The sequence below is a fragment of the Xenopus laevis genome, chromosome 3L (genome assembly GCF_017654675.1).
Source record: "Xenopus laevis strain J_2021 chromosome 3L, Xenopus_laevis_v10.1, whole genome shotgun sequence".
Lineage (NCBI taxonomy): Eukaryota > Metazoa > Chordata > Amphibia > Anura > Pipidae > Xenopus > Xenopus laevis.
This window is the reverse complement of record NC_054375.1, coordinates 65,465,257-65,480,016: the sequence shown is the minus strand read 5'-3', so window position 1 is coordinate 65,480,016 and position 14,760 is coordinate 65,465,257. Positions and strand designations below refer to the sequence as shown.

At 36.9% G+C, this 14,760-nt stretch overlaps 1 protein-coding gene across 1 annotated transcript; it reads left to right on the top strand.

Annotated features, from left to right (window-relative positions):
* The first annotated feature begins 486 nt into the window (after positions 1-486).
* On the top strand, positions 487-9,337 carry ifng.L (interferon, gamma L homeolog). The gene is made up of 4 exons (XM_018251706.2): positions 487-682; positions 2,154-2,222; positions 5,734-5,931; positions 9,165-9,337. The coding sequence occupies exons 1-4, from the start codon at positions 560-562 to the stop codon at positions 9,321-9,323; spliced, it is 549 nt and encodes a 182-aa protein (XP_018107195.1). The 5' UTR covers positions 487-559; the 3' UTR covers positions 9,324-9,337.
* Positions 9,338-14,760: the final 5,423 nt, after the last annotated feature.

The window sequence follows — 14,760 nt, the reverse complement described above, 5'->3', positions numbered from 1 at the left end:
CCTAACACAGTAAAATTATTTTTCAGCTGTGCATATAGAATGCTTTTTTTAAGTGCTTATATAAATTGATGTACCATCTATATGATTTTGCTTTACCACAATTGCTTGTGGCTAATCATGGTTTTTTTTTTTGTAACTGCATCAACAAGAAATCTGAAGTGACCCCTGTCTCAAAGTACTTATTTAAAAAGAATGCCCATTTGGAGTTTATGGAGTTCTAGAAGTGTGCAAAAGGTGTTTGGACTTTCTAGGGATCTATTGATGCATAGCTGGACAGGCATATGGTGTCATTTGTCATGTCATTTAGAGGAAACATTAGCTAACAAGCCGAAAACCCCACAAACCAAAGCAGCATCACACCTCCTATCTAACACCATCGCCTCCTCTGAGGCATGTGAATAATGAGTAATTTTGACATTTGCATCTGAGTATAAATATCACCTGCACAGAACATGAAAGACATTCATTTCTTAAAGAGAACAAGATCAGTTCAGTAACCTGGACCTGATAATACACTAACTTTATCACTACGACGAAACACAATCCTAAATAAGAGACAATGAGACAATCATATAGGCTGCTCTGTTTCTGTGTCATTCTTTATTGGGTTGGACACGTCTCTGGATATTCTGTCAATCTAAAGGATGCAAGCACTGCCACTGAAGAACTGAGGAAATATTTTGTAAGTATGTTTGTTTAACTTTGTATGCATTTCTTCTCACACCACTGTTTGCATTGTATGCATTTCTTCCTTTTACTGTTTGTTGCTGCTGCTGGGATGTTATTGGACCAACTTTGAATTACTTAAGTACAATTTCTTTAGTAAACAATAATGACCCTGAAAACAAAAAAAAACACAATTCTGTTGTGTGTCTTTAATTGTTAAGATGCGAAAATGTAGATTTAAACAGGAAGTTGAGCAGACAATGCAGAGGGCAGTGAGGGCTAAGTCTATGTAAACTAGAAAAAGAAACGGTTCTATACATTGCTTTCATTTTTTATATTAATTATTGAGAGCAATTTTCCATGCAGTGAGCTTGCTAAGCGAATTGTTAGCCATTTTGCTACCTGCTATGTAACTTATTCTAAAACTCCAACCCTTGCATGCAGTGTAAATTTGTTATGCATCGTTCTGAGTCACAGAATACAGAATCACTGTCATGGGAAGATTTGATGATGGCAGATATCTATCCCAAAGCAACATGCAATGGTTGTGGCCCTTGGAAATTTAAAAAAAATGTCATCCACTGCCAGGCCATAGCATGGCCTACAATCATTCCTAGAGCAGATTCATCCAGATTGTACAAAGGCAATGAATTTATTGAGCTTCTATTTCCATTAATTAATTGCATGCAAAATGAATTATTTTATCTTTCTCATGTTAAACCATTGTTGAAAATAATGGACTATGAAGAGTTGCTTTTTAAGCATTTGAACAGTGAGCATTTTCAGAACCAGTATTCATAGTATACTACAGGTATGGGACCTGTTATCCAGAAAGCTGGACACCTGGGGTTTTTACGGATATGGGGTCTTTACGTAATTTGGATCTCTTATTAATTACTGAGAAAAATGAAATATGTTTTAAAATTTTGAATTATTTATTTGAGATGAAGTCTATCGAAGACGACCTTCCCATAATTTGGAGTTTTCTGGATAATGTGTTTTCTATCCCATACCTTTATAACTATGTAAGGAATGGGTTTTGAGTTTAAATCATTTAGTCAAGGACTGTCTTGTTGGAGGCCTACTAACTGGATGTGGCCCTCACAAGGTATTTTTACCTGCCTATGTGCTGCATAGACCGCTCTGTATACCTTTGTCATTTTTATATAATCTTGCTCATAAACACGTAGTAAGTCATCTAATTCACCCACTGCTGCGGAACAGCTGGACAGTACTGATTTAGGTTATAATTGCCTAAATGAACAAGAACATTACATATTCAATTGTTTTCAACCTGATGGAAGTCAATTCAGTCCAGCAAATTATATTTATTCGATAAGTTCTAGTTTTTTTTGTTTTAAACGGTCTTGTAATCTTGGCATATGCCCATTGTGTGAAAATTATTTGATCGATCATCCAAGAACACACTGAGATGCCACATTATTGCTTTTTATCTATTTTTAATTTCTTCCTTTAAATGTTTATAGAACTCCATTGACCATGAGGATAAAAATAACGGACTTGTTTTTAAGAAGTTTTTTGACTCTTGGAAAGAGGTATGTGTTGATTTTCATTGAAACCAATTAATATTTAATTGAAACACTTTGACAGTTGCTGGCCACACATGAGCAGATCTTTCTGTTTAAACCCCAGGCCCAACAACTGGTTTTGAGACCACTTCAGCTGCACACATGGGGAATCAGATTGCCAGTAAAAGCATAGATCTGCATTTTTCATTACTTCAACTTTTAGGCAATGCACGGTTCTCTTCAGTGCAATTTATACAGGTATATGATCTAATATCTGGAATTCTTAGGATTTGGGCTTTTACAGGGATTTTTCTGTAATTTATATCATCATACCTTAGGTATGCTAAAAATCATGTAAACATTAATTAAGCCCAATGTTTGCCTCCAATATGATTTCATGCAGTTTAGTAAGGATCAAGTGCAAGTACCTGTCTATGAAGGTTTCCATTCATTCAGGTCATGATATATAGGGGCAAATTCACTAAGATTCATAGTTGCGCCGCACTTCGCCGCACTTCACCAGGCGTAGTTTCGCCAGTGCCGCACTTCGCCGCACTTCGCCGCACTTCGCCACACTTCGCCAGGCGTAGTTTCGCCAGCACTAAAATCCGAAGTTGCGCACAGGGGTAGCGTAAGGTTGCGACGTTACGCTAGCGTTGATTCGCGAAGCGAAGTTACGCTAGCGATGGTTAATTTGCATACGGCGCCAAATTCAAATTTCAATGGAGGAATACGTAGAATCACTACAAATGCCTGGGAAACCTTCAAAACATCAAATACATTTTTTTTTTGCCCTACACATGTGCCCACTGTATAGTTAATATGCCATGAGTTAGGAAATGTAGGGGGGAGGGAGGGGAGCCCCAAAAAAAATTTTGATCTTTTTCAGCCTATCACCCATAATATAGAAAAACGCCAGCGTTTTTTGGGACTTAGAAAAAATTTGAACTTTTTTTGAAGCAATCCCTATCTACTCTATTGCGCTTCGCCTGGTCTGAGGTGGCGAAGGAAGTTTAGCGTAAAAGGTAGCGCTCAGTACACTGCGCGCGTTAGTGAATTTGTGTAGTTACGTCCGTAGTGAAAATTCGCCAGGCGTAAGGGTGCGAAGTAACACTAGCGAATTTACGCTAGCGTTCGTTAGTGAATTTGCGAAGTAACGAAAATGCCCAACGCTAGCGAATTGAGGCTAGCGTTAGGCGCTTCGGCGCTTAGTGAATTTGCCCCATAGTATTTAGTAGAAATAAACCAAAATAAAGCTTTTTGAAGCCATTCAACCCTTATAAACTGCAAATTCCTAAAGCGTTCTCAAACTTTATATGTTCTTAAAATATGAAATCCTCCAATAAAAATAATATCTTTATTTGGCTTCTCTCCATACGTTTTTATTTTAGTAGAAATAAGTTTAAAGCTTTCTGAGTTTTATCACTAATCCAAGTAGCTTCTTTGATTCAAATGAGGAAATTCTCCGGTATTTAAATGCCAGGGAAATACATGTTAATAACAATAAGAAAAATAATTCTAGAAATAATAAAATACTACTACTTGCAATTTCCTTTCATAGTAAATAAAATATTTCTCACACGAGTGCATGTTACTGAGAGTAAGGTGAAGATGTTGCTAATTGGTGTTCCTGCTAAACTTAAGATACATTTATTTTGGATTGCTGCTGAGCATTTACACATACCTTTTGTGGCACAGTTGCAGGAATGTTGCAACCGAAATGCGAGAGTCCATTGTCCATGCCACTGGCTAGGACAAGGGGGGGGGGAATATCTGACTCAGGGACTGAGAAAAACATAAAGGGCAGTTATGTCTTTCCCAGAATGTTATATTGTTCTATGAGACAAAGCAGAATAGGAAACTAACAGAGGCTGTGTTTGCTAAGGGTGGAGAAACCAGTGCAGGTGCTATGATTGAGCAATCTGTTCCAGTATGATTGATTTAGAGGTTTCAAGGGATAATTTTGGGCCTGCAAAATTATTGGAGCCCACATTTATAGAAGCCCAGGAAAATATAAAACGTTAGATGGAGAACCTCAATTTCTTTGTGATGACAAGGTACTTTAACACTTGGCTAGGATCCAAGATTTGCTGTATCTCATTATTTAAATATGCAAGGTACCCCTCTAATGCTAATGGTACCCCTTGTCTAATATCATATAGGTATCAGATGTGTGTTATAATCTGTGGTTTAAGATGCAGCCCAATAATAAGTGTTGAGAGGGCACCTGTGTTGTGATAAAACCAAAGAACATGACTACATATTGTGTGTCCAAAGCACAAACAATTTTAAAAAGAGAGTGTACTTAAAGTAAAGAACACCTCTTAAAGAGGTTCTATACCTGCTTACAAACAACTTTAAAGGAACAGTAACAACAAAAAATTAAAATATAATGCACTTTTGCTCTGCACTGGTAAAACTTGTGTTTTTGATTCAGAAACTCTACTACAGTTCATATAACAAGCTGCTGCGTAGCCATGGGGGCAGCCATTCAAAGTTGGAAAAGGAAAAACGCCACAGGATAAACAACAGATAATGGATAAGCTCTTTAGTATACAATGGGATTTTTCAGAATTTATCTGTTATCTACTGTGTATCCTGTGCTTGAATGGCTGCCTCATGGCTACACAGCAGGCTGTTTATATAAACTATAGTAGTCTTTCTGAAGCAAACACACCAGATTTACTAGTGCAGGGCAACAGTAAATTATATTGTCATTCATTTTAAACACTTTAATTTTTTGGTGTTACTGTTCTATTAACAGAGAAATTAATGAAGCAGCTAGCTCAGGAAAGTTATACTCAAGTAACTGAATGCCAATAGCCAGCAAGCTTTCTACATCAAGCTGTGAATTGTTGTTTATAGTAGCTACTGTTGAAACTCTATGAAAAATTCCATTGTGAATAAAATACACTTATTTCTGTTTAAAACTACCCTGCCTTTGTATTATTTTAAAAGTATTACAAAGCCTGCCATTTAAGTGAATTCCCAACTTTCTTTACTGAAACCATTGCAAAACATGTTTAAAAACAAAGGACACATAGTAGAGAAAGTCAGTGCTGGTTATCAGTTCAAGCATAGAAAATAATATTTTTACCTAATTTTAAGAGGTGCTGTACACAACAAAATTCAGCCAAAAAGCTTACTTTCTTTATAAAATAAAATCTTACAGTATCTCATCTTTATTCTACCAAAAGGTTACTGTTTTTGCCACCACAACATTGTTTCTGCAGTCAGAACTTCACTGACTCCAATTCCCACAATATCTTGCACGTTCATTAACTGACCTGCAAAATAAGTAGACTAACAGAAGTATGCAAAGCATTATGGTTACTGAAGTTTTCACTGGAGAACAGTTGATTTCTGATGCATTGTTTCTTCTGGCAATAGCCAAGGACAAACTGCTTTAAAAATGGAGTTTAGGATTACATTTTCTATTTACAAAAAGATTATGTTTTACTAGACATTTCTTTAAAATTGAGTCCATGGTTAAGTTCTGTAAATTGAATTAGAGAAATAATAATTATTTAATCCACAGGAAGGAGAGGAAAAAATTGTACTGAGCCAGATTGTTCCAGTTTATTTGAAGATTCTTGACTCCATTTCTAAAATGAAAAATGAAAAGCTACAAATGAGCATTAAAAACCTCAAAATGATGCTTAATACATTATATGATGACTTGCTAAAGAAAATGGACCAGAAACTCAGAGGCCTAAATGATCTAAAGACAATACAGGTACATTAATGTTTTCCGTTAGCATGTTTATAAGTTGAAGGAGGTGTTGCAAGGTAGCTAAAAAAAGCCAGTACATATGCCCACTACATGTACATATGGGGCACACCTACCCACTCACTACTGTTCCACTGTCCCTCCATACTTTTATTTTGTCTTTTTCTGTCTTTGTTCTTGTGCTTTTGCTCTCAGTTTTCTTACCTACTTTTTTTCTGTTTTTTTATTGTTCTCATACCAACCCTATCCTTTTCCCTGCAATTTCTCCATTAGCCCCTCTCCACCCACCTTTCACCATCCAGCTTCCCCTTTCTTATGTATTTAACACATCCTCTACCTAATCCTCTTTCTTATTCCCCCTACTCCCCCTTCAAAGTTATACTTTCCCCTTTTCCATGGATTTTGTTCTCCACCTCTCTTTCCACTTTCTTTCCTACTTGTTGTTATAGTCTTTTGCTTGCTTAAATTTTTGGGATAATCTTCATCCCGTCTACTCATTTCTGTTTTGATTTTTTACTATCACTTATTTTTTCTTTACTATTTTCCCTTATGCTGAATTGTTACACCTTTTCCTCCCATTTTTAGGGGGGTTATTTATCAAAGTCCAAATTTATCTCAATATCGGCTGCTACAAACTCCAATTTTTAACGCTTATTTATTATTACATTTTCCCGAAAATCACCTTTGCGGGAAAAGCTCAGATTTTCATGATTCATGAGTTTTCACCCGAAAGCTCAGAAAACATTGTGAAATTGCCTGAAACCCCCCACACAACCAAAAATCAGTGGGACTGTTCCCATTGACTTTTATGCAACCTTGACAGGTTTGAGATGCCGTGGTTTTATATTTATATAAGTCCGATTTTATAAAAAAAAATCACAAATTTTTTGGATTTTGGGGAATTTCAGGTATTTGGAGTTTAGTAAATAACCCCTAAGTGTTTCCCTGTTAAAGTGATACTGACACTATAAAAATTATTCCAAAATATTAATCTACATGAAAAGTTACCTATAGGTCATGTTGATGGTTTTTCACTGATAGTTCTGCTTTTGTAAGTAATTGTTACTTGAAGTTCCTAAACCTGACTGTTTTGTCAACCTGACTGTCCCTTCTCAACTAGTGATGGGCGAATTTGCGCAATGGCGAAAAATTCGCAAAACGGCGCCGGCGTCTCGTTTTTTACGCCGGCGCCCGTTTTTGGCGCCGGCGTCCGTTTTGTGCGGAAAAAAATTTTGACGCGAATTTTTTACGCGAATTTTCGCGGGCGTTTCGCAAATTTATTCGCTGGCGGCGAAATGCGCAAATTCGCCGCAAATTCGCGCCTGGCGAATAAATTCGCCCATCACTATTCTCAACTTGTCAGTTAGAGTTTCTAATGCTAACGGACTCCTGCTGCACAAATATGGCAGCCCCCTCATATAAAAAAAAAAGGGGTAAGAAAGGTAATGTAAAAACATCAGGCAAATACTTTTATGGCAAAATTATAAATATAAATAGCATTCAAAGATAATGTTATGATAGATATTAAAAAAAGTTTATTTTCTGGTGTCAGCGTCTCTTTAACATGTTTTTCTTACCCCCCTTGTCATTTATCTTCTGCTGTACCTCTTGTTATTTATCCACTGCTGTATTTACTTCAGTTATCATCTGTTTTTGTATTCCCTCTTTCCCCCATTCTTTTATTTTTGTGTCCCACTGTTTTTTAAGCCCTTTTTTATCATCTTTATTTTATCACCTCCCCTTGTACTTTATCCCATATAAGCTTATTCTACAGAGTTCCCTAGCTGGTAAAAGAAAGAGTGAGCAATGTTGTGCTACTGTTAATACAACACTAGGAGGCCTATTTATTGTGCTGTGTATAAAGAAATTCTCCAAAAATAACAGTGTAAAAAGCGGTGTCAATTAAATGGTGAATTTTTCAAGGTTTGTTTTATTTTACACCATGCGAACACCTTTTGTAAGTAAGTTCCGGTGGAAGTTGCTCAAAGAAAAAGCAAGTAAAAAAATTATATGATTTTTACTGTGTTTTTTTACTCAGCGATGTCTGGTGATGAGTGGAGAATTATTCTGCCATTTTTTATACCACATAATAAAACTACCCCTCCATGTATTGTACTTGAAATTGATAGTATCATTTCAGATTTCATGCTTTTCATAATGTACTTTGACAAATGCAGGCTCACATTTGTAAAAGATCTTTTGTTGTAAGTGATGATGTCACCATTCAGTAAAACTGGGTTATCAAAGTAAACACTTAGGGGCAGATTCACTAAGGGTCGAATTTCGAAGTAAAAAATACTTCGAAATTCGACCCTCGAATTGAAATCCTTCGACTTCGAATATCGAAGTCGAAGGATTTAGCGCTAAACGTTCGTTCGATCGATCGAAGGATTCGAAGGATTTTAATCCAACGATCGAAGGAAAATCCTTCGATCAAAAAAAGTTTAGCAAGCCTATGGGGACTTTCCCCATAGGCTAACATTGACTTCGGTAGGTTTTATCTGCCGAAGTAGGGGGTCGAAGTTTTTTTAAAGGGAAAGTACTTCGACTATCGAATGGTCGAATAGTCGAAGGTCGAAGTAGCCCATTCGATGGTCGAAGTACCCAAAAAATACTTCGAAATTCGAAGTATTTTTCATTCGAATCCTTCACTCGAGCTTAGTGAATCGGCCCCTTAGTTTATTAGTTAATTTTCATACTGTATTTAAAAAAATAGCATTGTATATGGACTGACTGGTTGAGTATTTTATGGTAGGACTATATGTGAATTCAGAACTGCGTGTTTCTATAGAAATCAGCGTAGCCTTCAAAATACATCAGCCTTGAAATAAAACGTATTATAGAGATTTGCTTCCAAATTGATGGTAGGCAGATTCACAATAGATCAAACACTGACCCTTTCATTATTTGAATTAGAAGTTACTTTTCAGAAATGGAACAACCCCAAGTGCCATTAACCTAAAGGCCTACATTATTATTACTATTATTAAGAGAAAATGGAAATATTTATGTGAATAAACCCACTGTGTTGATATTGGGAACTATCAACACAGTTACTTAATAGTTACAGGAAAATGGCCATTTATAATATTGTCAGTGAATTAACTGTTTTATAACGACCTACATACCTATGTTTACATATTAAGAAGCTATTTGCTGTTTTTGATGAAAATTTTTATGTTTTAAATAAGAACTGAGCTGTGAGATAATTTTATCCACTGTTATTTTTTGCTCTATAGGTGGGAGATGTTACAACCCAACATTCTGCTATTAAAGAACTTTTCATGGTTTTGAGAGAACTGTCGATAATGGAAAAAACGAAAAACCATGCCATTAAAAAACAAAAACAAGATTTCCAGCGACAAAATAGAAGGAGTAGATATCATTCTAGATACTAAAATCAAGCATTTATTATAAAAAATACTACTATCACTATTACTTTTTATATTGAAATATTTATTTATAATATTTAATTTGTATTTACAAATATATTTTTATAATGTGATATATATATATATATATATATATATATATATATATATATATATATATATATATATATATATATATATATATATATAATTATTATATATTTATTTTTTGCTGCTAATATATATACAATAAATATTTTTTTACTAAGTTACAGTTTCTACGATTTATTCAAGGACTGGTTTTAGCATATAGTAAACATAGTAAGAAAATCTACAGTATGTTCTCAGCGTCTAGGAAAATGGCATCCATGGTGTTTTGTATGCTGATGTTGTCCCAAGCAAAAATGTGTACATCAAAACACCTATCCCTCCAGCTGCAGTTTCCAATTTACAAGAAGAGACATTGTTTCCCTATCTTTATTTTACAGCCCAGATGGAACATGTGATCAAAATGGCCTATGTTCCTTTTACATTTATCTATATAAAATTTCACCAAAATAGTGGATAGTGAAATGCACTTTGGTGGAATCTGATAGGCCAATGAGAAATGACAGGAAGTGATGTGGAGAGGTCTATGAATGTGTATTACTGTAGGGACTTGTAATATATGCAGGATTTCTTATGGGCAACTAGGCACTTTTTGAATTAATAGCATTTGATTGATGTTTTAGGCACCTTCCTTTTCTTTTTAAGCCTTTTATTTACCTAAGTGTATAGGAGTGGAATTTTACTAGGCTAACCAATTTGTTTCAATCAGGGTCAGAACTAGGATAGGAACTGTAGGCATGTGCCTAGAGTGCAGTAGTGGGGGAAAACCACAGCTCCGATTGGAGAGAAAAGTAAGAGAACGAGTGAATCAAAGAAAGATTAAGAATCGAATTAAATACTTAAAGGGGAACTATCGCGAAAATTAAAAATTAATCTAAGCTTCAACATACTGAAATAAGAGGTTTTCTACATATAATCAATTAAAAATTCTGTACCATTTCTGAAATAATCAAGTTTCTCTTCACTATCTCTCTCTCAGCATCTGTTTCTCTTAGTTCTCTCTTCATGCAGGAGTTGGGTGTCAGATATTCATTGACAGTTGGATCCAATATATCTTATAGGGGGCTCGTTTTGCCTAGAAGATGTATTAGGGTTCACTCTATTAAAATCGCCAGTCATCCTGTCTCTCTTGTAATGTTTTGGTAGCCGACGATGAGTAGAGTATAACAGTGCTTTATTAGCAGGCTCATGCAGCCATTACTCAACAGTAAGCAACTCTAACACCACAAGCTGTTTAGAAAGTATGCACAGTATAAGTCTTAAGCACAGTGACATCTACAGTCCATTTGTATAAACACCACATCTCTAGATGCAGAATTAGGGCAAAAGGCTGTTATTTTGTTCGATTTTGTTTGTACTGGAATCCGTTATTTGAATGAGCTCTAATTCATCTGCTAGGAAAGGGAGCACCCCTATAAGATATATTGGATTTAACTGTCAACGACTACCTGACACCCAACTACTGCATGAAGAGAGAATGTAGAGAAACAGATGCTTAGAGAGGGTTTGTGAAGATAAACTTGATTATTTCAGAAACAATGCAGAATATTTCATTGATTGTATTTAGATAGTTTCTTAGTTCAGTATGATGAAGCTTATAGTAAATTTTCATTTTCACGATAGTTCCCCTTTAAATAATACTGTGGATTTAGAATTGTGTTTTCATTATGATCATACAATCTGCTGGCATAAATAATCCCCTGTACTTTGCCCAATTTGGATAAAAAATATCTGAAGGAAGGAAGTGAGGAAAGTAATATGAAAGATTGCTTTACATTCCACAACTATTTACAGATAATGGTTTCTCAAACTGCTAGAAATGGGTAAACTACATGTATTTGTTTTGGATCTAAAAGGGCTTATTTACAAACAATGGGGCAAACAGCAAGATGCAAAAAAGCCACACTCTTTTTTTATCCAAAGAGTTGCACCTCATTCTGTAAGCAGCGCTGCCTGTGTTCTGCAGCACTTCGTGCTGGCGGGGTGAGAGGTAGGTGGCACGCATATACCCCCATTGAACATCCCAGGGCCAAGAATGAAAGGCACTGGAGAGCTCTAACCTATGGCGATCAGGTAAACTGTTCTCTTCATCTTCTGGTGGATTTTAATAAGCTTGCATCTGCTAATGCTATGGGCACAATTGCTCTCCGTATCAATCCTAAGGCGTGCAAATTTGCACCCTCTCCAGCACATTTAGCATTAGTAAAAGATAGTGATGGACGAATTTGGGGCTTTTCGCCGAAAAATTTGCGAATTTCCTGCGAAATTCGCAAAACAGCAAAAAATTATTGAAATGGCGAAAAATTAGTGAAACGGCGAAGGTGTCTCGTTTTCGCTGGCGAAGATGTTCTGGTGTCCAAAAAACCGGAAGCCGGCGGTTTCGCGAATTGCGGGAATTCGCAGCGAATTCACGCCTGCCGAATAAATTCGCCCATCACTAGTAAATGAGCCTGACTGTAAACATGTCTTGTAAGATCTGCATGAGATAACTTTAATGTACAGTATGTTCTGCAAAGAAACATAATAACATTCACAATGCTGACTAATTTGCATTGTGTCTTCATGTTTTCCTTCAAACAGACTGTATACGATGCATAAGATTAAGATCCTTGTTTATCTGTTCATTTATGTGGTCATTTTCTGCATAGCACAGTATTTTCACATATTTCACATTATTTTATGTGGCATACTTTCTGCATAGTAGCCAGGATATGGTTTTTTCCATTCTCCTCTTTAATAGCCTGAGACCAAAAGGGATGTTTTCTCATGGCATGTAACTGCCACCAAAATGTGATTGGATACACTGCAGGAAGCATTTTCTCAAGAACAAGCTTAGTCTGTTGGCGTACCTCCCAACTGTCCCGTTTTTCCGTGGCAGTCTTGATTTTAACAACTCAGCCCGCAGTCCAGGATTGTTACTGAAATTACCCGACTTTGACTCTTTGATATCCTGCACTGAACAGCCAGAAAAAGATACAAAGTTTCTAAAACTTAATTGGCTTTTGGCAGAGAAATGTGTTCAAACTTTCATAATCTGCCAAATTTTGTAAAATGAACATAGTAATTAAGGGTTATGGCCACAAAAATGGGAGTGGTCAAAAAATGTTGCAGCACTCCGCGTGGCAAATCGTTTCCTCCCTCTTTCTGTTTTCAAAATGTTGGGAAGTATGCTGGTGGCAAAGTCTGTAAATTTGTAGAAACACATTAATTAATAGGTGAAAGATCCACCGTTTGATAAACACGCTTCCAAAAAGCCCATAGGAATGAATAGAACGTGGGTGAGTTTTTATGTATTAAAATCTAAACTCACATTTTAATAAATCTGCCCCTTAGTGATTTTGCATAATAAGTTAGGTTCATAAAAACTGTGGAAATCACTTATATTCATCTTGGAAATTAAAAAGGAAAGGGGGCTTTGTTCAGGGTTGACAGGACAGACAGGTTGACAGGTACCCCTCATCTCTGTGCAAGATAACGTAACTAGGCTATCCGTATCTTACTCCAGACAAGCCTCCAACACTTCATTTACAATGAAAAACCACAGAAACACTTGTGGTGATGATCTTATCTCGGATGGGTTAAAGTTATCTTCGGATAAAAGGAGCAAAAGAAAAAAAAAAACCTGTTACAGGCGGCAACAGACAATGTTTTGATGAAAAAATACACAGATGCAAACTGACGCATTTTACAATACAGGCGCATCGTCAAAGGATTTCTTTTTCCCTGAAGAACTGAATAATGTAGATTACAGCAAGTCTTTTCTCAACTTAGACTGTGGGGCAGGGGACTAATTCACTTGTGTCTCCTAACAAATGGCACTTATACAGTCGATTTATTTTTTCTTTCAAAAATAATTTTTAATTGAGCAATATTCATACAAGATTTTGCTATCTCCATATTGGTAATATGCTATATTTACAATATTACATACATTTCCCTTTCATCGGGATCATGAATGCAATGTGACTGAGGCTATATATTCCTAGCATCAGTCATCTCAGTGTAGTTCAGGAAATGGGATGTTTAATACAGTTTGTAACAACATTTTATTGCTTTTATATAACTGCTAAACATAAATAAAAGGTTAACCATTTCAATAATTAGATACGGTGCAATAATCAATTCAAGTATTCTTTGTCTTTGTAAGGTTTTCTTTGTCTCTAAGAAGACTCGTCTGGAAGGCTTTATGTCACGGCCGGCACCCAATACCAGAACAGGTGCCAAGTACCCTGGTCTCGGCTCGGCTTCACCAGTAGTGTGACCACCGTTGGGCTTCGGGAGGAGCCCTCAGCTTACTTGGGTGCCACCTGGACTTAACGAGGGGTACAAGGCAAGATGTTCTGGCTAGCAGAGGGGCACGGCAGGTAGCAGAGTCTTTTGGGCCGAAGGTCACGGTACAAACGGAACAGGCAACAGAATCGTCAGACAGGCTGGGTCGAGGCAGGCAGATAACAAGAATCATCAAACAGGCAAAAGGGTCAAAACCGGGTGATCAATCGTAGGGTTAAACAGTAGAGTAGTCGTAAGCAGGCAAGGTCAGGATCCAGAATTCAGAATAGTCAAATAGCCAGGCAGGGGTCAAAAACAGGAAACAAACAGGTTCAGAATACAGCAAAAGCTCAGAAAGCACCAGGAACGAAATCCTATCACGGGCAAAGTCCCACAGCCCTAATGGGCTTTAAATAGTGTTTGAATTGCGCCGTCAGCGCGCCTTTAAGAAAATCCAGCGCACGCCGCGCGCGCCCTAAGACGCCGGCGCCTGCGGCCTACAGAGCCGCTCGTCGAGGCGGGCGTCCCCGTCCCTGTCGTCCCCCCCCTAGACCACCAGGTATGTTCGTTACACTTTAGTATTGGAATTGCTATCTGTTATCTTATTCTATTCCCACTCACAGGGTTATTAGTGGGTCACCATCTGAATATTGAAAAAATTACATGAAGTTTGGCTTTTACAGTATGTTGTATATTGTCAAAAAACGTTTCCCATGTTTCAAAACATTTTTTGACTATTGTGTTTTTATTTAAGGATGCCTCTACCCAATCCATATAAAACACCCTGACTAGCTTCTCCATAATAGTTAGGGAATTTGGGATAGTTGGGGAGGGGGTGTTGGAGATCCAGGATAAGTAAAGTCTTTTTGCTCCCCATGTCATTTTGGTGCGGGTGCTCGGAGTTATGCCTCAGAGTGCCCATGCTGACAGTGGGACATATTTAACCAAATGTCTGGTTGCATATTCTTGCACCTGATTACAGAACCTTCTTATGTAAGGACAAGCCCACAGGCAGTGCATTAGATCTGCCTTTGTCTGTCCACATTTTGGGCAGTCACTGTTCATCTTCCTATGCATTTTGGTGTTA